The sequence below is a fragment of the Galeopterus variegatus genome, unplaced genomic scaffold (genome assembly GCF_000696425.1).
Source record: "Galeopterus variegatus unplaced genomic scaffold, G_variegatus-3.0.2 Scaffold247, whole genome shotgun sequence".
In the NCBI taxonomy this organism is placed as follows: domain Eukaryota; kingdom Metazoa; phylum Chordata; class Mammalia; order Dermoptera; family Cynocephalidae; genus Galeopterus; species Galeopterus variegatus.
In genome coordinates, this window is record NW_007726358.1 from 784,140 (window position 1) to 810,344 (window position 26,205).

Consider the following 26,205-nt stretch of genomic DNA (forward strand, 5'->3'; position numbering starts at 1 on the left):
ATTATCCAGTCCAAAAGTTAGATGTGTAAAAGTGGTTGGACTATGAAAAAAACATCTATAGTGGAGTCACAATCACACATGCATTTCACACAGGAATTCAACTGAATATGCTTCAAAAATAGTATTGCATCTGAAAATGTAAAGTGTCTGAGATGTTACCTTATTTGTAAGCTGACAAGTCAGCTTGCCACAATTATAGATACACACGCACAATTAAAAATAGTAAAAAAGAAACTATTCATCAAAGCTCAATCAACAAATTGCAAATGGGGCACAGAAAGAGTTCCTTTCTTTGTTCATTAGGCTGCAATCTCACTGTGTCACACCTGTGGAGTTTGTACACAAGTTTACTTTCATCTCAGTAGATTCTACTAGATGTAGAAACATAAAAAATAATTTGTTGCACAATATTATGTGGCCCATCCACCCTACCTTCAGCATCCTAATATTTGATACTGAAAACACTACTGAGTTTAGGATGCCAAGTTGAAGAATAACTCTACAGTAGAGTCACATCTTACATGGTTAGTAAGTGCAATAAGTCCTAATTTCAGCACATAAGGCAAAAAGCAATAAAAGAGTAATTACCCTTCAAATGTATCAGGAAAAAGCTACAGACCTACATGCATCTTAACAGATGTAACAGTATTATCTTTTAGAACTAGAACAGAGCACTGTTTGCTCAGTTGAGTACCAGATGAAGTAATGGACTTGCTCATCTTTAAACACGAGAATCATCTTCAGCTCAGCAGGATACCCACACTGTGAAGATTACGTGGAAAATGAGACTAAATGACACAACAGCAGAATCACATCTCTCAACTTATTGATGCTCCTTCCACAGATACCTGTCAGGAAACAATGTTACACTTCATGAATATTTTCATATTCTGCATAGTCAGGGCTTTCTGAGCAAAGAGCACAAGCACCTGGGTTAAAGGATGATTGACTAGTAATCCTAAAGATAAAGCCCTCCTGAGAGATATAAAGTCTTCTCTCTTCCCCCAAGATATATGTTTACATTTCAGGATGTTTGTGAAATAAAGATCTTTACTTCTTTTCCCCTAGAGAAGATTTATTTATATTCCAGAACAAAGGTCTCTCCACCTTGAGAAAGGAGAAAGTGCCAGTTATCTTATATAAGCTCCAAGTTTCATAACTGCAGAGTTCCTCTTGTGGCATAAAATCCCACTGTAACCACAGGGTACATCTGGTTCTTACCACATCACTCCTTGGAAAACTGGGGCCTAGGGAACCAACACAAGTTACTTTATGGGTAAATAAAAGGCCTGATCTCTGATCCAGAAACCTGATGTTTCTGTTAGAGAAAGACAGAGTGTGTGAGTGAGAGTGTTCATATGCGTGTGTATCTATACTTGTGGCAAGCTGACTTGTCAGCTTACAAATAAGGTAACATCTCAGACACTTTACATTTTCAGACGCAATACTATTTTTGAAGCATATTCAGTTGAATTCCTGTGTGAAATGCATGTGTGATTGTGACTCCACTATAGATGTTTTTTTCATAGTCCAACCACTTTTACACATCTAACTTTTGGACTGGATAATCTCAAATGAGACACAGTTAAAATTCAGTTCATGGATGACAGCAGCTTTGATAACTCACTATCTGAACTTTTCATTTCAAACCCTCCCCTCAAATGACAATGATTTCCTGGCATGAGAGGGAGTATTGCTACATAATGTGTAGAAAATTAAGACTAATATTTTTCATTTTGTCTGAGGAAAACTAAACTGTGATCAGGGCATGGCTTCTGTTTCAAATGGTGGCACATGTAATAAGGTTTTTTTTCTTTAAAAAATATTATTTATTATTATTATATTCATTATTATCATGTTCATTCTTACAAATCGTGATATTTCTTTATGCCCTTTGCCTGACCTATCATTTCCCAAACCTCCTCCCTCCCCCCCTCTCCACCTCTAGCACCCTTAGGATTGTTTTCTCCTTCTGAAAGTTCAATGTATTGGGTGGTCTCTTCTTTCTTTCCTTCATTTCTTCTTTCTTCAGTTTTTCCCTCCCTCCCTCCCCTCCTAGCAGCCAGTTATGAGTGAGAACACATGGTATTTCAGTTTCTTTGTCTGGCTTATTTCACTTAACATAATTTTCTCCAGACTCATCCATGTTGCTTTACAAATGGCAGGATTTTCATTCATTTCTATGGCTGAGTAGAATTCCATTGTGTAAATATACCACACTTTCTTTATCCAATCATCCATCAATGGACACTTAGGTTGGTTCCATATTTTGACTGTTGTGAACAGAGCTGCAATGAACATGGGAGTGCAGGTATCCCCTTGAAAAGATGATTTCCATTCCTTTGGGTATATACCCAGTAGTAGGATTGCTGGATCATGTGGTAGTTCTATCTGTTTGAGAAACCTCCATACTGTTTTCCATCGGGGTTTTACTGATTTATAGTCCCACCAACAGTGTAGAAGCATTCCCTTCTCTCCACACCCTCATCAGCATTTGTTATTCTCCATCTTTTTTATTATAGCCAGTCTAACTGGGGTGAGGTGATATGTCAATGTGGTTTTAATTTGCATTTCCCTGATGACTAGTGATGTTGAGCATTTTTTCATGTACCGCTTGGCCATTTGTAAGTCTTCCTTTGAAAAATGTCTATTCAGCTCCTTTGCCCATTTTTTAATTGGGTTATTTGGTTTTTGCCTGTGTAATTGATTGAGTTCCTTGTATATTATGGATATTAATCTCTTGTCAGATGCACAGTTAGCAAAAATTTTCTCCCACTCTGTACACTGTCATTTCACTCTGCTGTTTCCTTTGCTGTGCAGAAGCTTTTTACTTTGATATAATCCCATTTGTTTATTTTTTCTTTTGTTGCCTGTGCTTTGGGGCTCATATTCATAAAGTCTTGGCCCAAATCTATTTCCTGAAGTGTTTCACTATATTTTCCCTTAGTAATATTATAGTTTCAGGTCTTAAGTCTTTAATCCATTTTGAGTTGACTTTAGTATACAGTGAGAGATGCATGTCCAGTTTCATTCTTCTCCATATTGATACCCAATTTTCCCAGCACTTTTTATTGAGGAGGCAGTCTTTTCCCCAATGTACGTTTCTGTTGCCTTTGTCAAATATCAGATGGCTTTAAGCTTGAGGGGTAATTTCTGGGTCTCTATTCTGCTCCACTGTTCCAAAGTCTATTTTGATGCCACTACCATGCTGTTTTGGTTACTATAGCTTTGTAGTATAATTTGAAATCAGTTAGCATTATGCCTCTGGCTTTATTTATTTAATTTTTGCTCAGGATTTCTTTGACTATTTGGGGTCTTTTGCTGTTCCACATGAATGTTAAGATTGTTTTTTCCATTTCTGTGAAGAATGTCGTTGGTATTTTGATGGGATTGCATTGACTCTGTAGATCGCTTTGGGTAGGACAGACTTTTCACAATGTTAATTCTTCCAATCCAACAGCATAGAATATCCTTCCATCTTATTGTGTCTTCTTTTACTTCTCTGAGTAGTGGTTTGTACTTCTCATTGTAGAGGTCTTTCACCTCTTTGGTTAAATTGATTCCTAAGTATTTTATTTTTTTCATTACTGTTGTAAATGGGCTTACTTTCTTGATTTCTCTTCCTGTTAGTTCATTAGTGGAGAATATAAATACAACTGATTTGGGGGCATTTACTTTGTATCCTCTGATGTTTCTGAAATTATTAAACAGCTCTAGGAGTTTTCTGATAGAGTCTTTACATTTTTCTATATATAGTATCATGTCATCTGCAAATAGGGACAGTTTGACTTCATCTTTTCCAATGTAGATGCCCTTTATTTCTTTGTCTTGCCTGATTGCTCTGGCTAGTGCCTCCAGTACTATATTAAACAGAAGTGGTGAGAGTGGGCATCCTTGTCTTGTTCCTGTACTTAAGGGAAAAGCCTTCAGTTTTTCCCCATTCAAATGAAACCAGTAGTGGGCATGTTATAGATAACTTTTATTGTGTTGAGATACTTTCCTTCTATACCCAATTTGTTGAGAGGCTTTATCATGAAGGGATGTTGAATTTTGTCAAATGCTTTTTCAGTGTCAATTGAGATAATCATATGGTTTTTGTCCTTTAGTTTGTTGATATGATATATCACATTTATTGACTTTCCTTTTCCTTGCATCTCTGGGATGAATCCCACTTGATCATAGTGCATAAATTTTTTAATGTGTTGCTGTATTCTGATTGTTGATATTTTATTGAGGATTTTTGCATCTATGTTCATCAAGGGTATCACCTGTAATTTTCTTTTTTTGTTGTGTCTTTATCTGGTTTTGGTATCAGAGCTATGTTGGCCTCATAAAATGAGTTTGGGAGAGTGGTTTCTTTTTCAATTTTTTGGAATAGTTTGAGGAGAATTGGTATTAATTGCTCTTTAAAGGTTTGATAGAATTCAGCTGTAAAGCCATCCAGACCTGGGCTTTTCTTTGTTAGAAGACTGCTGATCACTGCTTCAATCTCATTGCTTGTTATTGATCTGTTCAGATTTTCTATCTCTTCTTGGTTCAATCTAGGTAGTTTGTATGTGTCCAGAAACTTATCCATATCTTCCAGGTTTTCATATTTGCTGTCATACAGTTGTTTATAATAGTCTCTAATGATTCTTCATATTTCTGTGGTATCAGTTGTAATGTCTCCCTTTTCATTTGATTTTTGTTATTTGGGTGTGCTCTCTCGCTCTCTCTCTCTCTCTCTCTCTCTCTTTGTTAACATGGCTAATGGTTTGTCTATTACATTTATCTTCTCAAAAAATAACTTTTTATTTCTCTGATCTTTTCTTTCTTCAGTATGAGACAGAGAGAGGGTTATTCAGGTCAACCACTATTAACATATTAGGGCCTATTTCTTTCAGACTAATAGTGTTTGCTTTATATATATGGGTGCTTCAGTACTGGGTGCATATATATTTATGATTGCTATGTTTTCTAGCTTGATAGATCCTTTTATCATTATATAGTGGCCTTTGTCTCTTTTCATGTTTTCTGGTCTAAAGTCTATGTTATATAAGAATAGCTACTCCTGCTTGTTTTGGGTTTCCATTTGCATGGTATATCTTTTTCCATTCCTTCACTTTTAGTTTGTGTGTGTCTCTACAGGTGAGGTGGGTCTCCTGAAGACAGCATATACTTGGGTCTAGCTTTATAATCCAATCAATCAGATTGTGTCTTTTGAAGGGGGAGTTTAATCCATTCACATTTAGGGTAGTTATTGACAGGTATTATTTAATTCCTGTCATTTAATTGCTTTTTGCTAGATGATTTAAATATCTTTTGATCATTACTTCCCCTTTTATTTCTCTTCTTCAATGTTAGCTGGAAATTTAAGTGGCATGATTTGGCTTCTTTCTCTTTCTCACTGGCATTTTTATTTTAATGGTAGGTTTTGCTCTTTCTTGTGTATTCATGATCATGATAATCATTATTCAGATTCCAGATGAAGGACTCCCTTGAGAATTTCTTGCAGGATTGGTCATGTGGTGGTGAACTCCCACAATTCTTGTTTGTCTGGTAAATACACTATTTCTCCCTCATTTCTGAAAGAGAGCCTTGCTGGGTAAAGAATTCTTGGTTGGCAATGTTTTTCTTTTAGTATTTTGAATATATCATCCTACTTTCTTCTGACCTGTAGGGTTTCAGTTGAGAAGTCTGCTGTTAGTCTGATGGAGGTTCCCTTATAGGTGACTTGATGCTTTTCTCTTGCTGCTTTTAGAATTCTTTGTGTTTGAGCTTTGCAAATTTGACTATGATTTGTCTTGGGGAGGATCTTTTTGAATTGAATCTGTTTGGGGACCTTTGAGCTTCCTGGATCTGAAGGTCTGCACCTCTCCCTACACCTGGGAAGTTTTCTGTTATTATTTCCTTGAATAGGTTTTCACTATTTTTCCTTTCTCCTCCCCTTCTGGAATACCCACAATTCGGATGTTAGAGCTCTTGAGGTTGTCTGCTATGTCTCGTAGATTTTCTTCATTATTTTTAATTCTTTTTTCCTTTTCTTTGTCTGCCTATTTTATTTCAAAAAGACCATCTTCGAGATCTGAAATTCTTGCTTCTGCTTCCTCTAGCCTGCTGCTCAAGCTCTCTGTTGTTTTTCTTATTTCATTGAGTGAATTTTTCATTTTAGGAGTTCAGTCATACTCTTTTTTAAGGTATTAATCTCTTTGTAAATTTCCACCTTCATATTCTGGATATTTTTTCTTGTTTCATTGTGTTCTGTAATTGAGTCCTATTTTATCTCTTGAAGTTTTCTTAAGATCATTGCTCAGAATTCCCTTTCAGACATTTCAAGGATTCCCTATTCTACGGGGTCTGAAATTTGAGCATTACTGTATTCCTTCAGTTTGTTTGTTTGTAGTTCTAGTATTTTTTCAGTGATGTTTGGTATTCTGGTAGAGGACTTGCTTCTTCTATTTCTCTGGGGTTGGCTATGAGGATAAAGATTTCTTCCTCTATTTGCAGGCTCTACTGGTGACTCTTCTTATATCAGTGTAGTCGTGTGAGCAGCAGGTTGCCTGTAGAATGGCCCTGGCTACTACTGTGGTGGTGAATTGTCCTTGCAGTAGGACAGTAGGTGTGGTAGTGACTATATTACACCACCTTGGCTCCTGTTCTGGAATCCATGGCTGGAGACTGAGCCCCCAGTGTCGTGCAGGTCTCAGCTCACCTCTGCACCTGCTGGGGCTGTGGCACTTCCCTCTGGGGCCTAAGACTGAGCCCCAATGCTGCCGCAGATCTTGGCTCACCTCAGCAGCAGCTGTGGCTGTAGGCGCTTCCCTTCCCTCCAGGCCTTAGACTGAGCCCCAGTGCCAGGCGTGTTTCGACCTAAAAGTATCATTTAACTTAATTCTCACAATATTCTGTGATATAATTGGAATAGATATGTTTATTCCTATTTTATAAATGAGAAAACTGACAACCAGAGACATTAAGGAACTTACTTAAGATCACACAGGTTACACTGCAATATCATGTATCCTACTTTTCAACCTTCAACTATACCAAAGATGCAGCACATTTCAAATCTATACTTTATTCCTCCTTGTTAAAATGGTAGTTCTGTTTATTCTTTTCTAGCACAAAAAAAAAAAAAACAAGCAGAATGGCTCTAGGGTCGGACTGCTTTGCTTCAAATACAAGCCCCACCACTTACCAGCTATAATCTTGAGTTAGTTCTTAAACTCCTTTTACCTCAACTTTCTTATCTGAAACTGTTGTATAAAGAGTTAGTGAGAGAATGTGCAAACGGTATTTAGTATAATGTCTGGCTCACATAAAGTATTCAACGAATACTGACTTTTCTGTTGTTGTTGTTGTTACAATTCTGATTACTTCATTTAAAGAGTGAAACTTCAGGCTTTTTAAAAAAAGAAATTTATATCATCATTTCTCAGTATTCTTATACTCAGGTCAAACTCTGCTACCTCCTTCCACATTTCCCAGTACCAAGGCAACGATGCATCTAATGACAGAAAGCCAAAGCAGCTCTTTCAAGCACCTTGCACACAACTTTATACAGAAAGCTCAAGACACAGGTAGTAAATTAATACTTTTCCTATGCCTTACTTCTGTTAAAACCTGAGCTCTTGCACTAAGGTTAATCTAATTTAATGCTTTATATAACATCAGATTAAAAGAAACACATTAATTGAGAGCTTATGATAAACAGATGTAAAGAAAATACAAACATATCCAATTTACCATCCTACACACTAGATGGCAGTAAAACATAAAGCACAGCAGATAGAGTTTAATGCCCCAAATTGATAAAGCAGGAATAAACTGGTCATTTTTTTTGCATGTTACAAGAGATGTTTTTTTACTTCACACTGGAAAATATTTTGTGAATAAATCTTTGTTTCTGGACATGAATACACAAAAACAGAGAGAAGAAATGCAATAAAGATAATAAATTCACAGAATTTAAAACTACATGTGGCTTTACTTAAACAAGAAGCGCTTTCTAACAATTGCTTTTCTTTTTCTATTCTTTTTTTTTCTTTTGAGGTTTTTTTTTTCCTTTTTGTCTTTTTTCGTGTCTGGCAACGGATCGCAACCCTCAGTGTCGCGCCCGTACCGGACCGGGACCGGCAACGGAATTGCAACCCTCGGTGTTGTGCCCGCACCTTGCTCAGCCAGTGAGCGGGAACCAGTCTGTATGTGGGATCCGAACCCTCGGCGGGAGCGCCGCCATGCTCCCAAGCGGCACACTGTAGCCGGCCCTTCTTTTGAGGTTTTAATTTCTCAAAACAAAACATAATACATTTATACATCAAAACCTATAAATTTCAGCCAAAGTACTAGTTGGAGGAAAATATCCAAACTTAAGTGCACTTATTAAAAATCAATGGCTAAAAACCTATACTTAGTTACCCTGAACACATGATTTTTCACTGTTTTAAAGGTATATCATATTTTTTATTGCTTATCAGTAGCTTATAAGTTCAGAGTCATGAAAGATGGTGATGCCAACAGTATAGGTTGAGCATCCCTAATCTAAAAATCCAAAATCTGAAATGCTTCAGAATACGAAAATTTTTGAGCACTGACATGACACCATAGTGGAAAATTCCAAGGACTTCAGATAAGGGATACTCAACCTGTAATAGTGATGATAAAGATGACATTGTTAACACTGTAGAAACCATGCCTATAGATGACATGGTGAAAATGTGTGATGGGCTTATTGAAGGATTAGAGCAGCATGTATTTATAACAAAACAAGAAATCATGTCAGTTTATAAAATCAGAGATTTCTAAGACAAAAACTGTTGTTAATAAGGCAGATGACTCCAGAGGAAACATTTAAAAAGCCACCCAGCAGAATGCCTCCCCATTCCTAGAGGACCCACTCCCTGGTCCCTCAGCTGCTTCCAGTGTTTCCTCTCACCTAAAAAAAATACAGTACAATGTACAGTAACCTTTTAATCAAATCATAGCACTGTAGGTGGAGGCTAAAAGCCTGCTGTTTGTTGTGGCTGTGTTTAACAGCTGATAGAGGTATTCTGGTGATGCTACTCTGCTGCTTAGTTACCCTGAACACATGACTTTTCACTGTTTTAAAGGTATGCCATATTTTTTATTGCTTATCAGTAGCTTATAAGTTCAGAGTCAGGAAAGATGGTGATGCCAAACAACCACAGACTGTCCACATGGATGGCTGAGATAGTGACACCTTTGCTTTCTGATGGCTCAATGTACACAAACTCTGTTTCATTCACAAAACTATTTTAAAATATTATATAAAATTACCTTCATGCCATATGCATAAGGTGTACATGAAACATAAATGAATTTGTCTTTAGACTTGGGTCCCATCCCCAGGATATCTCATTATATACATGCAAACATTCCAAAATCTGAAAAATCCAAAATCTGAAATATTTCTGGTCCCAAGCAATTCAGAAGGGATATTTAACCTGTACCTATAGAATTTTATGTCTCTGAAGAAAAGAAAAGAGGTATATGTAGCATAATACTAATATTCAACAAAGTTGGCATATGAAAAAGCTCGTTTTTGACAGGCAAGTTCTAGTAAGGATATACATTTTGTTATTTTCAACTCTTCCAAGAAAAAAAGAAAAGAATTAAATGTGCAATTCAAGAAACGAGAATAAAAAACCCAAAAAATGTAAAATAGAAAAAAGTGTACTTAGGAATTCATGGTATGAAAAAAAAAACCAAACAGGTATTTCAATAAAACTACAAGCTGATTCCTTGATAAGACAAAATGTTAAGAATATCTTGTCTACAACTTATAGCTCATAAACTTGAAAAGCTACATTAAATGGACAATTGTCTAAGAAACCATAAATAATAAAAATTGACATAAGGAGATGTGAAAGAACCTAACTACAATAATCAAATCATAAGTTGAAATGATAAAGATTAAGCCCCCAATTGGAAACACCAGGTCCAAGAGTTTTGGGGGTTTTTTGGCGGCTGGCTGGTACAGGAATCTGAACCCTTGACCTTGATGTTATAATACCACACTCTAAGCAACTGAGNATGATTTAAATATCTTTTGATCATTACTTCCCCTTTTATTTCTCTTCTTCAATGTTAGCTGGAAATTTAAGTGGCATGATTTGGCTTCTTTCTCTTTCTCACTGGCATTTTTATTTTAATGGTAGGTTTTGCTCTTTCTTGTGTATTCATGATCATGATAATCATTATTCAGATTCCAGATGAAGGACTCCCTTGAGAATTTCTTGCAGGATTGGTCATGTGGTGGTGAACTCCCACAATTCTTGTTTGTCTGGTAAATACACTATTTCTCCCTCATTTCTGAAAGAGAGCCTTGCTGGGCAAAGGATTCTTGGTTGGCAATGTTTTTCTTTTAGTATTTTGAATATATCATCCTACTTTCTTCTGACCTGTAGGGTTTCAGTTGAGAAGTCTGCTGTTAGTCTGATGGAGGTTCCCTTATAGGTGACTTGATGCTTTTCTCTTGCTGCTTTTAGAATTCTTTGTGTTTGAGCTTTGCAAATTTGACTATGATTTGTCTTGGGGAGGATCTTTTTGGATTGAATCTGTTTGGGGACCTTTGAGCTTCCTGGATCTGAAGGTCTGCACCTCTCCCTACACCTGGGAAGTTTTCTGTTATTATTTCCTTGAATAGGTTTTCACTATTTTTCCTTTCTCCTCCCCTTCTGGAATACCCACAATTCGGATGTTAGAGCTCTTGAGGTTGTCTGCTATGTCTCGTAGATTTTCTTCATTATTTTTAATTCTTTTTTCCTTTTCTTTGTCTGCCTATTTTATTTCAAAAAGACCATCTTCGAGATCTGAAATTCTTGCTTCTGCTTCCTCTAGCCTGCTGCTCAAGCTCTCTGTTGTTTTTCTTATTTCATTGAGTGAATTTTTCATTTTAGGAGTTCAGTCATACTCTTTTTTAAGGTATTAATCTCTTTGTAAATTTCCACCTTCATATTCTGGATATTTTTTCTTGTTTCATTGTGTTCTGTAATTGAGTCCTATTTTATCTCTTGAAGTTTTCTTAAGATCATTGCTCAGAATTCCCTTTCAGACATTTCAAGGATTCCCTATTCTACGGGGTCTGAAATTTGAGCATTACTGTATTCCTTCAGTTTGTTTGTTTGTAGTTCTAGTATTTTTTCAGTGATGTTTGGTATTCTGGTAGAGGACTTGCTTCTTCTATTTCTCTGGGGTTGGCTATGAGGATAAAGATTTCTTCCTCTATTTGCAGGCTCTACTGGTGACTCTTCTTATATCAGTGTAGTCGTGTGAGCAGCAGGTTGCCTGTAGAATGGCCCTGGCTACTACTGTGGTGGTGAATTGTCCTTGCAGTAGGACAGTAGGTGTGGTAGTGACTATATTACACCACCTTGGCTCCTGTTCTGGAATCCATGGCTGGAGACTGAGCCCCCAGTGTCGTGCAGGTCTCAGCTCACCTCTGCACCTGCTGGGGCTGTGGCACTTCCCTCTGGGGCCTAAGACTGAGCCCCAATGCTGCCGCAGATCTTGGCTCACCTCAGCAGCAGCTGTGGCTGTAGGCGCTTCCCTTCCCTCCAGGCCTTAGACTGAGCCCCAGTGCCAGGCGTGTTTCGACCTAAAAGTATCATTTAACTTAATTCTCACAATATTCTGTGATATAATTGGAATAGATATGTTTATTCCTATTTTATAAATGAGAAAACTGACAACCAGAGACATTAAGGAACTTACTTAAGATCACACAGGTTACACTGCAATATCATGTATCCTACTTTTCAACCTTCAACTATACCAAAGATGTAGCACATTTCAAATCTATACTTTATTCCTCCTTGTTAAAATGGTAGTTCTGTTTATTCTTTTCTAGCACAAAAAAAAAAAACAAGCAGAATGGCTCTAGGGTCGGACTGCTTTGCTTCAAATACAAGCCCCACCACTTACCAGCTATAATCTTGAGTTAGTTCTTAAACTCCTTTTACCTCAACTTTCTTATCTGAAACTGTTGTATAAAGAGTTAGTGAGAGAATGTGCAAACGGTATTTAGTATAATGTCTGGCTCACATAAAGTATTCAACGAATACTGACTTTTCTGTTGTTGTTGTTGTTACAATTCTGATTACTTCATTTAAAGAGTGAAACTTCAGGCTTTTTAAAAAAAGAAATTTATATCATCATTTCTCAGTATTCTTATACTCAGGTCAAACTCTGCTACCTCCTTCCACATTTCCCAGTACCAAGGCAACGATGCATCTAATGACAGAAAGCCAAAGCAGCTCTTTCAAGCACCTTGCACACAACTTTATACAGAAAGCTCAAGACACAGGTAGTAAATTAATACTTTTCCTATGCCTTACTTCTGTTAAAACCTGAGCTCTTGCACTAAGGTTAATCTAATTTAATGCTTTATATAACATCAGATTAAAAGAAACACATTAATTGAGAGCTTATGATAAACAGATGTAAAGAAAATACAAACATATCCAATTTACCATCCTACACACTAGATGGCAGTAAAACATAAAGCACAGCAGATAGAGTTTAATGCCCCAAATTGATAAAGCAGGAATAAACTGGTCATTTTTTTTGCATGTTACAAGAGATGTTTTTTTACTTCACACTGGAAAATATTTTGTGAATAAATCTTTGTTTCTGGACATGAATACACAAAAACAGAGAGAAGAAATGCAATAAAGATAATAAATTCACAGAATTTAAAACTACATGTGGCTTTACTTAAACAAGAAGCGCTTTCTAACAATTGCTTTTCTTTTTCTATTCTTTTTTTTTCTTTTGAGGTTTTTTTTTTTTCCTTTTTGTCTTTTTTCGTGTCTGGCAACGGATCACAACCCTCAGGGTCGCGCCCGTACCGGACCGGAACCGGCAACGGAATTGCAACCCTCGGTGTTGTGCCCGCACCTCGCTCAGCCAGTGAGCGGGAACCAGTCTGTATGTGGGATCCGAACCCTCGGCGGGAGCGCCGCCATGCTCCCAAGCGGCACACTGTAGCCGGCCCTTCTTTTGAGGTTTTTTTTTTCCTTTCGTCTTTTTTCGTGTCTGGCAACGGATCACAACCCTCAGGGTCGCGCCCGTACCGGACCGGAACCGGCAACGGAATTGCAACCCTCGGTGTTGTGCCCGCACCTCGCTCAGCCAGTGAGCGGGAACCAGTCTGTATGTGGGATCCGAACCCTCGGCGGGAGCGCCGCCATGCTCCCAAGCGGCACACTGTAGCCGGCCCTTCTTTTGAGGTTTTAATTTCTCAAAACAAAACATAATACATTTATACATCAAAACCTATAAATTTCAGCCAAAGTACTAGTTGGAGGAAAATATCCAAACTTAAGTGCACTTATTAAAAATCAATGGCTAAAAACCTATACTTAGTTACCCTGAACACATGATTTTTCACTGTTTTAAAGGTATATCATATTTTTTATTGCTTATCAGTAGCTTATAAGTTCAGAGTCATGAAAGATGGTGATGCCAACAGTATAGGTTGAGCATCCCTAATCTAAAAATCCAAAATCTGAAATGCTTCAGAATACGAAAATTTTTGAGCACTGACATGACACCATAGTGGAAAATTCCAAGCACTTCAGATAAGGGATACTCAACCTGTAATAGTGATGATAAAGATGACATTGTTAACACTGTAGAAACCATGCCTATAGATGACATGGTGAAAATGTGTGATGGGCTTATTGAAGGATTAGAGCAGCATGTATTTATAACAAAACAAGAAATCATGTCAGTTTATAAAATCAGAGATTTCTAAGACAAAAACTGTTGTTAATAAGGCAGATGACTCCAGAGGAAACATTTAAAAAGCCACCCAGCAGAATGCCTCCCCATTCCTAGAGGACCCACTCCCTGGTCCCTCAGCTGCTTCCAGTGTTTCCTCTCACCTAAAAAAAATACAGTACAATGTACAGTAACCTTTTAATCAAATCATAGCACTGTAGGTGGAGGCTAAAAGCCTGCTGTTTGTTGTGGCTGTGTTTAACAGCTGATAGAGGTATTCTGGTGATGCTACTCTGCTGCTTAGTTACCCTGAACACATGACTTTTCACTGTTTTAAAGGTATGCCATATTTTTTATTGCTTATCAGTAGCTTATAAGTTCAGAGTCAGGAAAGATGGTGATGCCAAACAACCACAGACTGTCCACATGGATGGCTGAGATAGTGACACCTTTGCTTTCTGATGGCTCAATGTACACAAACTCTGTTTCATTCACAAAACTATTTTAAAATATTATATAAAATTACCTTCATGCCATATGCATAAGGTGTACATGAAACATAAATGAATTTGTCTTTAGACTTGGGTCCCATCCCCAGGATATCTCATTATATACATGCAAACATTCCAAAATCTGAAAAATCCAAAATCTGAAATATTTCTGGTCCCAAGCAATTCAGAAGGGATATTTAACCTGTACCTATAGAATTTTATGTCTCTGAAGAAAAGAAAAGAGGTATATGTAGCATAATACTAATATTCAACAAAGTTGGCATATGAAAAAGCTCGTTTTTGACAGGCAAGTTCTAGTAAGGATATACATTTTGTTATTTTCAACTCTTCCAAGAAAAAAAGAAAAGAATTAAATGTGCAATTCAAGAAACGAGAATAAAAAACCCAAAAAATGTAAAATAGAAAAAAGTGTACTTAGGAATTCATGGTATGAAAGAAAAACCAAACAGGTATATCAATAAAACTACAAGCTGATTCCTTGATAAGACAAAATGTTAAGAATATCTTGTCTACAACTTATAGCTCATAAACTTGAAAAGCTACATTAAATGGACAATTGTCTAAGAAACCATAAATAATAAAAATTGACGTAAGGAGATGTGAAAGAACCTAACTACAATAATCAAATCATAAGTTGAAATGATAAAGATTAAGCCCCCAATTGGAAACACCAGGTCCAAGAGTTTTGGGGGTTTTTTGGCGGCTGGCTGGTACAGGAATCTGAACCCTTGACCTTGATGTTATAATACCACACTCTAAGCAACTGAGCTAACCAGCCAGCCCCCAAGAAGTTGTTAACAAAAAAATTCTACTGAACATTTAAAGAACAGGCCATTCTTATATACACCCAAACTATTCCAGGGCACTTATAAAAAATGAGAGGGGAGGCAGTAGAAATTCCCCAAACTCATGCTAGCAGACAAGTACAACATATAGGTCAACATTACTAATTAACATAGATGAAAAAATTGTAAAATCTTAGTAGACTGAAAAAAGCAATTTACTTTTAAATATAAATAACCCAGTAGAAGGTGTCCCAGGAACATAAAGATATTTCAACAATTTATCTTTATGACAAAAACAATTCTTTGCACTAATTTTAAAAGATAGCTTATTCATGCTCTCTGAAAGTAGACTAAAATAAGAACATGACATGGTACAGCCTCTTCTGCCCCATGCTATTATATCTCTTTTCCTCTTCATCTTGTCACAATCTCAGTTCTTTAAATCAGAGCTCACAGTTCATCTACAATTTCTTAGCCAGAAGGAACAATAGCTGTCACCTAGTGGTGTATCCACGAACTGCACTTCCTTTTCATTGTGAAGATAAGGAAAACCAGACTAAGATTAACTGACAATCTCCCCAGTGGTCAAGAGTGTATGGCACAATGAAAACATACTACCAGCTGGCTACACCCATTCCACATCACACCAGCATCAATTCCCCTCAGCCTGATAATGCCATCTCACACCATGTATTACAACACAAGGGTCTGAACTGCGGTTCAAACAGGATAGTTAGATTATTTGCCTAAGGTCACTGTTAGAAAGGAAATGAAATAGGATTTGAACACATTTGTGCAATCTCAAGCTTATGTGCCGCCAATCCACCAGAAAAATATACACAGGTTGGAAAACAACTGTATCAGGTACAAATTAAGTTAGAAATAAGGGAATGCTCTAGGATGCTTTAGAGACAAACTCCCTGGTTTCAAATCCTGGCTCTACTATTCATCTCAAGCTTATGTGCCGCCAATCCACCAGAAAAATATACACAGGTTGGAAAACAACTGTATCGGGTACAAATTAAGTTAGAAATAAGGGAATGCTCTAGGATGCTTTAGAGACAAACTCCCTGGTTTCAAATCCTGGCTCTACTATTCACTATCTGTGTGACCCTTGGCAAGTCCCTTCATCACTCAAATACCTATCTCTCTAAACTGGGGATGAGAAAACTTAACTCATAACATCCTTCTAAGGGACTAATCAAGCTTTATTTCTTTCAATTGTATGGTCAGTTGACCAACATGTATTGGCTAATCCATCTTCCCCCATGAATCCAAAAATGCTAAACTTTATTACACACATCAAATGTGTATATAAAAATGTATCTATTTCTAGACTTTAGTCTGTCAGTTTGTGTAGTTCTATGCCAGAACACAGTTAAAAAGATGGAGAAACCTAAAAAAAAGAAAAAAAATTTTTTAAACAGAACAATGAGTAAATGATAAAATAAGCAGTTCACAGAAAAACAAACAGTAAGCATGAAATAATGTACAACTTTACTCATAACTATTGTGTAGTTCTATGCCAGAACACAGTTAAAAAGATGGAGAAACCTAAAAAAAAGAAAAAAATTTTTTTAAACAGAACAATGAGTAAATGATAAAATAAGCAGTTCACAGAAAAACAAACAGTAAGCATGAAATAATGTACAACTTTACTCATAACTAAAGAAATAAAAATTACAATAAGAAGTTGTTGCCACATCTATTATATAGGCAACAAATAAAAAGATAAACAATGCTTGCCATTGATAAGGATGTTAGGAAGATACTCTCAGTGACCATTGAGCAATTGGCACATTTCAGAAAAAAAAAAAAAAATTAACAACAAATGTCAACATTTTCAATGTATATATCCTTTGACCCAGTAAATTCTCTTATAGGTCTCAATGGACATAGTCATAAACCCTGGAATATCAGACAGAAGAGTTCAAGATGGATAATAAAAGTGGCTGAGCTCTTGTTTCTTCCACAAAAAAAGTCCAAAACAAACAGATAATCACACATTGATTAGAGTGTCTAGGAGAAAACTCTGGAATTCAGCAAAATAGCAAGGAGGACCCCCTCCAAGGCTCAGAAACTCAGGATATCAGCATAGAAAGATAACTGAAGTGCTCGACAAGGATCAGCTTGGAGCCAGGAGAGAATCATTACTGCCGGGAAAAGGTAAGCAGGAAATCCCCAATGGTCTACACTCCCATCTCAAATGTCTACATTTCTAGCTACGAAAGAGCCACACGGCTCTTGAAGGCTATGATTCCAATAAAGGGAGCTGCTTGGAATCCAAGCAAGTGCATTATTCTAGGGAATTTATGCTGGGGCCCAATAGTGCTGACATTCCATATCCCTAAGGCCCTGTCACCAAACCATCACACCATGACTCTGGCACCCAAACCCAAGCAACACCATGCACTCCAAGAAATAGGCAGTCCAGCACAATGGGGAGGCCACTTCCAAGACAAAGAGAGCCAACACACGAATTTTCCAGAGCTTGAGAGCCAACTGATCAGGGTCTTCTGACACCGCCAGTGTCCCTGCTCTCCTCAGTGGAGAGCCTGAGAGCCTCTCTAGAGGACACAGATTCCCAACAGCAGCTCTAGTGATCCCTTGCAGGGCCATCTACTCCAGCTGAGAAGGTGCAGAGCACCCCAGCAACTCTCTTGAGAGCACAGAGCCCCAGAAACCTGGCCAAGAGATGCCAACTGTAGATAAGGAGATGCAGAGCATCCCAGCACCTCTCTCGGGAGACTAAGATCTTGGTCATGACACCAGCAATCCTACCCAGGGTCACCAACTCCTGCTGAGGAGATGCAAAGTGCCCCAGCACTTCTCCCAGGCCTTCAAGGTCCTGTCCACAGACTTGGTAAACCCTCCAGGGTGACCCACTCCAGCTGTGGAGCTGCAGAGTGCCCCACTGCTTCTCTTAGTGGTCCATGGTCCCACTCCATCTACTCCAGCAGAGGAGGAGGACCCAATTGTTCCTGCACCTCTCCCACAGGCCCACAGTCCTGTCCGTGGCCCCATAAGCACACCCCAGGGACACTCACCATAGCAGAAAAGTCATTGAGTGACCCAATGCTTCTTCTGAGGGCCTGAGGTATTGCCTGCCCCCTGGCATCCCTGCCTAGGGTTGCCCACTCCATTGAAGGAGCCACCAAGTGTTCCAACACATGTCCCAGGGACCCAAGGTAGTGTCCAACCCCAAGCAACCCATCCATTATAGCAGAGGAGAAGTCAAGTCCTCCAGTAACTCTTCTGGAAGCCCAAGGTCCCATTCATGGCACAACAACCCCACCCACATCAGCAGAAAAACTTCTGTGCACCCCAGTGTCCCTCCTAGAGGTCTAAGGTCCTGCCTGCTACCCCTGCAAATCTGTCTTCTCTAGCAGAGGAGCTACTGATAACCTCAGTGCTCCTTCCAGGGGCCCAAGGACCCATCCACAGATTCCACTACCTTGCCCACTCCAGTAGAGGAATTACCAAACAACCCAGTGCCCCTCCTGGTAATCCAAGTACCCACCTGTGGCCCAAGTGACCCAATTCACTGCAGCAGAAAATCCACTGAGCTCTCAAGAACTCCTCCCAGTGGCCCAAGTCCTGGCCCACTTGAGACCTGTCCCCTACCCTCACCCCCGCCCTCACCTCTGGACAGACAAGTTGCCACACACCTGTGTGCCACTCCAGGGCTCAAAAACCAACCTGTACAGCAGCTCTTCCCCCAGCATAGCTGCATCACAGACTCCACAAAGATTCACAGCCTACACCACTGAGGCACTCACAGACAATGTCACCATTGAAAACAATCAAAGTAATCACAGAGGGACTACACTACTGCACTCACACAGAACCAAACTTAAAACACCCTACACAACTGACAGTACAGAACACATCTATAGAAAAAAGTCTTTCCAAACAAAAGGTACTCCAGAAAATTAGAAGAAGTAACTGTCCAACTAGATTCTCAGACATCATAACATGTGGAAACAGAAACAAGAAAAAACAAGGAAATTGATACCCTCAAAGGAATACAATACTCCTCCTGTACCAGACCTAAATAAAAAGAAATCTATGAAATACATGAAAAGGAATTCAAAATAAGTATCTTAAGGAAAACTGGCAACATGCAAGAAAATACAGACAATTCAATGGAATCAGAAAAACAATTAATGATCTAAATGAGAAATTCAAGAAAGAGATATCATAAAAAAAGAACCATGCAGAAATCTTGGAACTGAAGAATTCATTAAGTGAAATAAAAAATACAATCAAGACCTTAAGCAACAGGCTAGATCAAGCAGAAGAATTTCTAAACTTGACAAGTCTTTTTAAATAACATAGTCAGAAAAAAGGAAAAAAAGAAAGAAAGAAAAAAGAATGAAGAAAGCCTATGAGGTTTATGGGACAACTTAGGCATACAAACATCCACATTATGGGTGATCCAAAAGGGGAAGAAAAGGGAAAAGGCATCAAAAATCTATTTAGCAAAATAATAGCTGAAAACTTTCCAAGTTTTAGAAGAAATGTGGACATCCAGATACTAGAGGCTCAAAGATCCCCAAATAGATTTAACCCCAAAAGGTCCTGTCCAAGGCACACTGTAGTCAAACTGTCAAAAGTCAAACACAAAGAATACTAAAAACAGCAAGAGGAAAGTGTCAATCACCTATAAATCAATCACCTCCATCAGACTAACAACAGATATTTCAGCATAAACTTTACAAGCCAGGAGATAATGGAATAATATATTCAAAGTGCTTCAAAGAAATTAAAAACTACCAACCGAGAATACTATACCCAGCAAAGATATCCTTCAGAAATGAGGAAATTAGTGTCTTTTTCAGACAAACAAAAACTGAGGGAATTCATCAGACTGGCCCAAATCTGTTTGGTGGTCTTTGAGCCTCTTGTATCCCTTAAGAAATCCTTACAGGAGTCCAACATCAGGAAGCAAAAGGGGAATAACTACCATCATGAAAACAAGGGAAAGAATATAACTGGTTTTGATATACAAGAAAGAGAAAGAAATGAAATCTTAACACTACAGAAAAACCACCAAACTGCAAAAACAAACAATAATAGAGGAACAAAGGATATACAAAATAACCAAAAAACAATTAACAAAATGCCAGGAATAAGGGCACACTTTCCATTGACAACCTTGAATGTAAATGAATTGAATTCTCCACTTAAAAGATATAGACTGGCTTAATGGATTAAAAATCAAGACCCAACTACATGCTGCCTACAAAAAACTCACTTTACCTTAACAATACAGACTAAAAGTAAAGGGATAGAAAAAGATACTTCACACAAATGGAAACCAAAAAGGAGTAAGAGTAGCTATACTTATATCAGGTAAAACAGACTTTAAATCAAAAATTATAAAAAGAGGGCCGGCCCGGTGGTGCACTGCTACAGTGCGCCGCTTGGGAGCGCGGCGGCGCTCCCGCTGAGGGTTCGGATCCCACATACAGACCGGTTCCCACTCACTGGCTGAGCGAGGTGCGGGCATGACACCGAGGGTTGCGATCCCGTTGCCAGTCCCGGTCCGGTACGGGCGCGACACTGAGGGTTGCGATCCGTTGCCAGACACGAAAAAAGACAAAAAGAAAAAAAAAATTATAAAAAGAGACATCGCGACACTGAGGGTTGCAATCCGTTGCCAGACACGAAAAAAGACAAAAAGAAAAAAAAAATTATAAAAAGAGACAAAAAAGGTCAGAGAGAAGAGGAGATAAAGGGATGAATCCAGCAAGAATATATGCCAATTGTAAATATCTAAGCACCCAACATCAGAGCACCCAGACATATATAGCAAATATTATTAGTTCTAAAGCGAGAAACAGACCCCAATACAATAATTTTGGGAACTTCAAACCCCTCTCCCAACACTGGACAGATCATCTAGACAGAAAATCAACAAAGAAACATTGGATTTGAACTGCACTACAGACCAAATGAACCTACCAGACATTTACAGAATATTTCATCCAACAACTGCAAAATACACATTCTTCTCATCAGCACATGGAACATTTTCCAGGACAGACCACATGTTAGGACACAAATCAAGTCTCAACAAATTTTTAAAAAACTGAAATCATATCAAGTATTTTTTCAGATGACAGCAGAATAAAACTAGAAATCAATAACATGAGAAACTTTGGAAACTGTACATATACATGGAAATTAAACAACATGCTCCTGAACAACCAATGAGTCAAAAAAGAAATTAAGAAGAAAATTTTAAAAATCCTTGAAACAAATGAAAATAGGAACACAAAATACCAAAACCTGTGGGATACTACAAAAGCAGTACTAATAGGAAAGTTTATAGCAGTAAGTTCTTACCTCCAAAAAGTAGAAAGATTCCAAATAAACAACTAAATTTGCACCTCAGAAAAATAGAAAAGTAAGAACAATCCATGTCCGAATAAGTACATGGAAAGAAATAATAAAGACTAGAGCAAAACTAAATGAAATAGACAAAAAACAATACAAAAAAAAATCAATGAAACAAAAAGGTTTTTTTGAAAAGATAAACAAAATTGACTAACCATTAGCTAGACTAAGAGAATAAGAAAAAAGACCCAAATAAATAAAATCAGAAATGAAAAAGATATTAGAACTGATACCACAGAAATACAAAGAATCATTAAAGACTATTACGAACATATACCAAAAAATTAGGACACCTAGAGGAAATGGATAAATTTCTGGACACATACAACCTACCAAGACTTAACCAAGAAGAAATAGAAAACCTGAACAGACCAATAAGGAGTAATGATATTGAATCAGTACTCAGAAGTCTCCCAACAAGGAAAAGCCCAGGACTGGATGGCTTCACTGCTTAACTACCAAACTTTTAAAGATGAACTAACATGAATTCCTCTCAAACTATTCCAAAAATTGAAGAGGAAATTCTTCCAAACTCACTCTATGAGGCTAGAAGAATCACCTTGATACCAAAATCAGATAAGGACACAACAACAAAGAAAGTTACAAGCCAATATACTTGATGAACATAGATGTAAAAATTCTCAACGAAATACCAGCAAACCAAACATAATAGCAGTCAAAAAGGTTACACACCAAGATCCAGTGGGATATGGGAATTGTTTTCCACAATCATGTTTGGAATTAAATGTGCTAAGATTTATCTACTGTACAAAACAACATGTTTATAAAATGATAGAGAATATGAAGTGAAACATATGAACCTTATTTTAATTGTTTGTACTAGAATGTAGGATCATTCTGAGGTTAATATTATCATTCTGGTTTTTCTTTAAATGGTATTCAATCAGTCCATAAAAGGTAAAACCATATACTAGCCAAAGAGAGAATATCAAACCAAGTTTAATAACATAAACATGTAAGTCAAGCCAGTTGCTACTGCAGTTCTTGTACTACATAACTTAGTTACTGGAAACTAGTTTTTCCTTCCTGATGGTATCTGACATAGGCTGAACCCAACCAGAAGTAAAAGGCATGGGAACCTGTGGTACGTACAGGCTAGTCTCCAAAGACACAGAACAAAAGGCAGGAAAAAACTGGTTGGAAAATGGATTTCACAGGAGAAGTGCACCAAACAGAGCATAACCAATGCAGAAAGAAGATTCTGGAATGGAATGGCAAGGTGCAGCTGGGCAGGTTTGCTTTGAACTACCCCAACCCCTCATACTCCAAAAGCTTCCTGGTCGATCAGCACAATTTTGAAAAATCTCACTCACACACCTCACATATGGAAGGTCATAAACTGAGTTGGTATCATATCTTTTTTCCTCTTCTGCCAGAGATGTACGGGAAATGTTTATAGGGTAGAAGTGAGTGCAACTGGCGAAAGCAAAAAATACCATGTCTCTCTCTAAAATGTATATTACAGGTCTATTTACTAGTAGAAAGTCTACCTAACATGTTCCCCCCATAAGAATTAGGCACAGTCTTCTAGTAGAGGACTGGACTCTAACAATAAACTTATAACAAAATCTCAGAAAAAAAGGGCTCAACCCAGCTGAATAACTACTGTCTATTCCCTACTCACATCCTCAATGCATCCACTATAAACTCTCTAAACATAAAATAACGGAAGTTTAGAACTATGATTCTGTTTAGTACAACCTCATTCACTTCATAGACAAAGGAAATGAAACCCAAAGAGGCTGAACTATTTTCCCAAAGTCACCAATTTCCTAAGAAGCAGAAAGGAAATTAGAATCTACATTAGCTAAATAAGGCCAGTACTTTATCTATTCCATTGTACCATGCTTACCATTAGATGTTTTGTTTCTAATTTAAATCAGACTCATTAGAGAATTCCTGACCTAAATACTTTTCTTGTATGGTTTTAGATCTCTAGCCTCATACTTCTTTTCATGTTTACTAAAACTCCTCACAATGTTAACTGTCTCCGAAAGAGCTCCTTGAACTTGTAAATATTTTTTTAAAGTATATTAACTAGAAAACAATTTATCTAAATTGCAAGCTGTGTAAACTAAATCACTCAGATATATCAAAATACTTAAAAGTCACAAAATGAAAAATGTATTCATTACTGTTCTCTTAATCAGCTCTTCCTGACCTAAGAAATTTATCATTATAACTGCAATCTCAAGGATATGTGTATTAAAGAAACAAAATATTATTTGATGTCACAGTGGTCAAGCATTATAAATCTGTATCACTTTTTAAAACCCTCAGTTTATCTGGAATAAAAATGTCCTTCACTTTCATAAATCCTATAGATCAAATTCATCTCACTTGTTTTTGAAATAAAGTTACAAAAAGTAGCACACTGTGACAGTATCAATCATATCTGATGAGTTTTCTTTTGGAGAGGGTAGAGTTAAGGTGACTGGCTGAAGGTGGAGAACCTTTCTATGTAGTGTGTAGAAATCAAGACCTTTCTATGAGCCTATTGTGAATAACAAATAACTAAGAATGACTTTAGTTCTCCTGAGGAAATACAACTTTCAAAATAACCACAATATGGCTATTATTAAAGTTTTTTCATAACTTTTTCACATTAAGCTGCCAATGATTCATAATAAGACCAAAAGTAATCACTGCCAGCAATTTAGATTCTATAATTTATATGTAAGTGCAAAGGCTGATAATAGCTCAAACATTTCTGAAAAAGAAGGATCTAGTGGGAGCACTTGAAACTACCAACTATCAAAATTCACAGTGAGTAATTAGGACAAGGTAGTATCAGCAAGGTTACATAATTTCAGAATAAAAAGCTACTACAGAAAGACATGGACATAGGAACATGATACATGACAAAGACGGGAAAAGGATTACTTTTCCTTAACTGACATATATTAGTGTGATGGTTAATTTTATGTGTCAACTTGGCATCAAGTATTAGTGAACAGAAGAGAATAAAAGTTTTCGCCTCAATCAGTAAGACATCAATAGAGAAAATTACTTCGAAGCGTCACTTGTTAGATTTGTTCCAAGACCCCCAGAGGATGCCTGAAACTGCTATATATATATTACGGTTTTTTCCTATACATACATACCTATAATGAAGTTTAACTTATAAATTAGGCATAGTAAAAGATTAACAACAATAACTAATAATAAAATACAACAATCATAACAATAAACTATAATAAGTTATGTGAATGTGGTCTCTCTCTCTCTCTCTCTCTCAAAATATCTTAATATTTATGTACTGTGGTTGACTGTGGGTAACCAAAACCATGGAAAATAAAACCACACATAAAGGAGGACTACTGTGTATATACATCTTAATTCAGGATGTAAGAAATATTTCAGATATACCTGTATGCTGCCGAACTCAACATTCTCATAATGGAAATGTGCACATTCAGCCATCTTCGGAAAGTGACCCTTAGTGAAAGGTAACCTGAAGTACATAAAAATAAACATGAAACAAGATAATGGAATAGTCAGAATTACTAACTGTAAGGGGAAAATACAATGGGTTTAAGAGATCATGCATGCAACAATATTTAAAAAGCACATGCACATAAACCACATATATCAACACCAAACCCTTTCAGAAATAAACTGAATCAAATGAATATTACATTTAGTGCACAAATCTGAACCAAAAATAAAAAATTGAAAAGCATCATTATATTCTCCTAATCTCAACCCACGTCAGTGCCCATAGGAAAAAACTGTACTTCTGGCGAATGTCATGGAAATTGATGGTGAACAGCCAGTTTCTAACCAGAAGCAGCATTCCTAACACAAAGTACAAGACCACATTTTACCTGTGAATGTTGTCACAGCCCATCAGTCCTGGAGTGGTAGACCTGGATGCAGAATGAACATTTTTACCTTGCCTTTCCTCAACTTACATGAAACATAGCTATCTAACCTTTCACCAAGTGAAAAGATAATTTTTCTGTTAAAAACTGAATGGGATACCTTCAGGTATTTCAATTAACAGTCAACTCTTCACATTTATCTCAGGCTTCTCAAAGGCAAACCTGAGATCTAGCAATCTCATAACTCAGAGTTACGAGCTCACACATTAAAGACACCAAGAAGGACATAGTTGGATTGTTCCTGTTAAACAAATGCAGCCTAACAGAGAGTGACATAAATTGTTTCCAAAACAAAAATAAAGTATATTTTTAAACACGCAGATAATCTGCAGTCCCACTAAATTGCTGAGTGACAATTTAACACTTAACAGTATAACTTTAATTTAACACTTTAACAGTATAAATATGCACAGTAAGAGCATATTTAGTAAGGAATCTAGTTTTAAGAGAATTAAGGAATTGATTTCTATTTACAGGAATTCTTTAAGAACTTACTCTAAAATTATACTTACTTTTTCACATGTTTAACCTTCATACTTGCTGTACTGCCACAGGTCTTAAGAGAAAGATCTCCAGGAATCTCTGGAACATCTGCTCCTCTTGCCTTAAAAAAAAAAAAAAAAAAAAAATGAAGGCAAAAGATATATTATTATTCTTTAAGTATTAATACTTTTTAAAAAGCAGATTGTAATTCATTGTAATAGTTCTGCTGACTTTGTACCAATAGTAATACATCTTGGTTTTATAATCTCTTCTTAAAATTATAAATTAGTTGAGTTTTAATTATTAAGAATAAGTAAAGGGCCGGTCCGGTGGCACACTGCTACAGTGCACCGCTTGGGAGCATGGCGGCGCTCCCGCCAAGGGTTCGGATCCCAC

At 37.2% G+C, this 26,205-nt stretch overlaps 1 protein-coding gene across 1 annotated transcript in view; it reads right to left on the bottom strand.

Moving 5' to 3' along the window:
• LOC103585519 (rho GTPase-activating protein 32-like) overlaps window positions 1–26,205 on the bottom strand; it is a 69,143-nt gene that overhangs the window by 38,748 nt on the left and 4,190 nt on the right. Inside the window, exons 2-4 of the mRNA XM_008566502.1 lie at window positions 25,839–25,930; window positions 25,270–25,311; window positions 24,812–24,896 (exon numbers count right to left, since the gene is read on the bottom strand). Coding sequence (XP_008564724.1) covers window positions 24,812–24,896; window positions 25,270–25,311; window positions 25,839–25,930 — 219 coding nt within the window. The remainder of the gene's footprint in view (window positions 1–24,811; window positions 24,897–25,269; window positions 25,312–25,838; window positions 25,931–26,205) is intronic.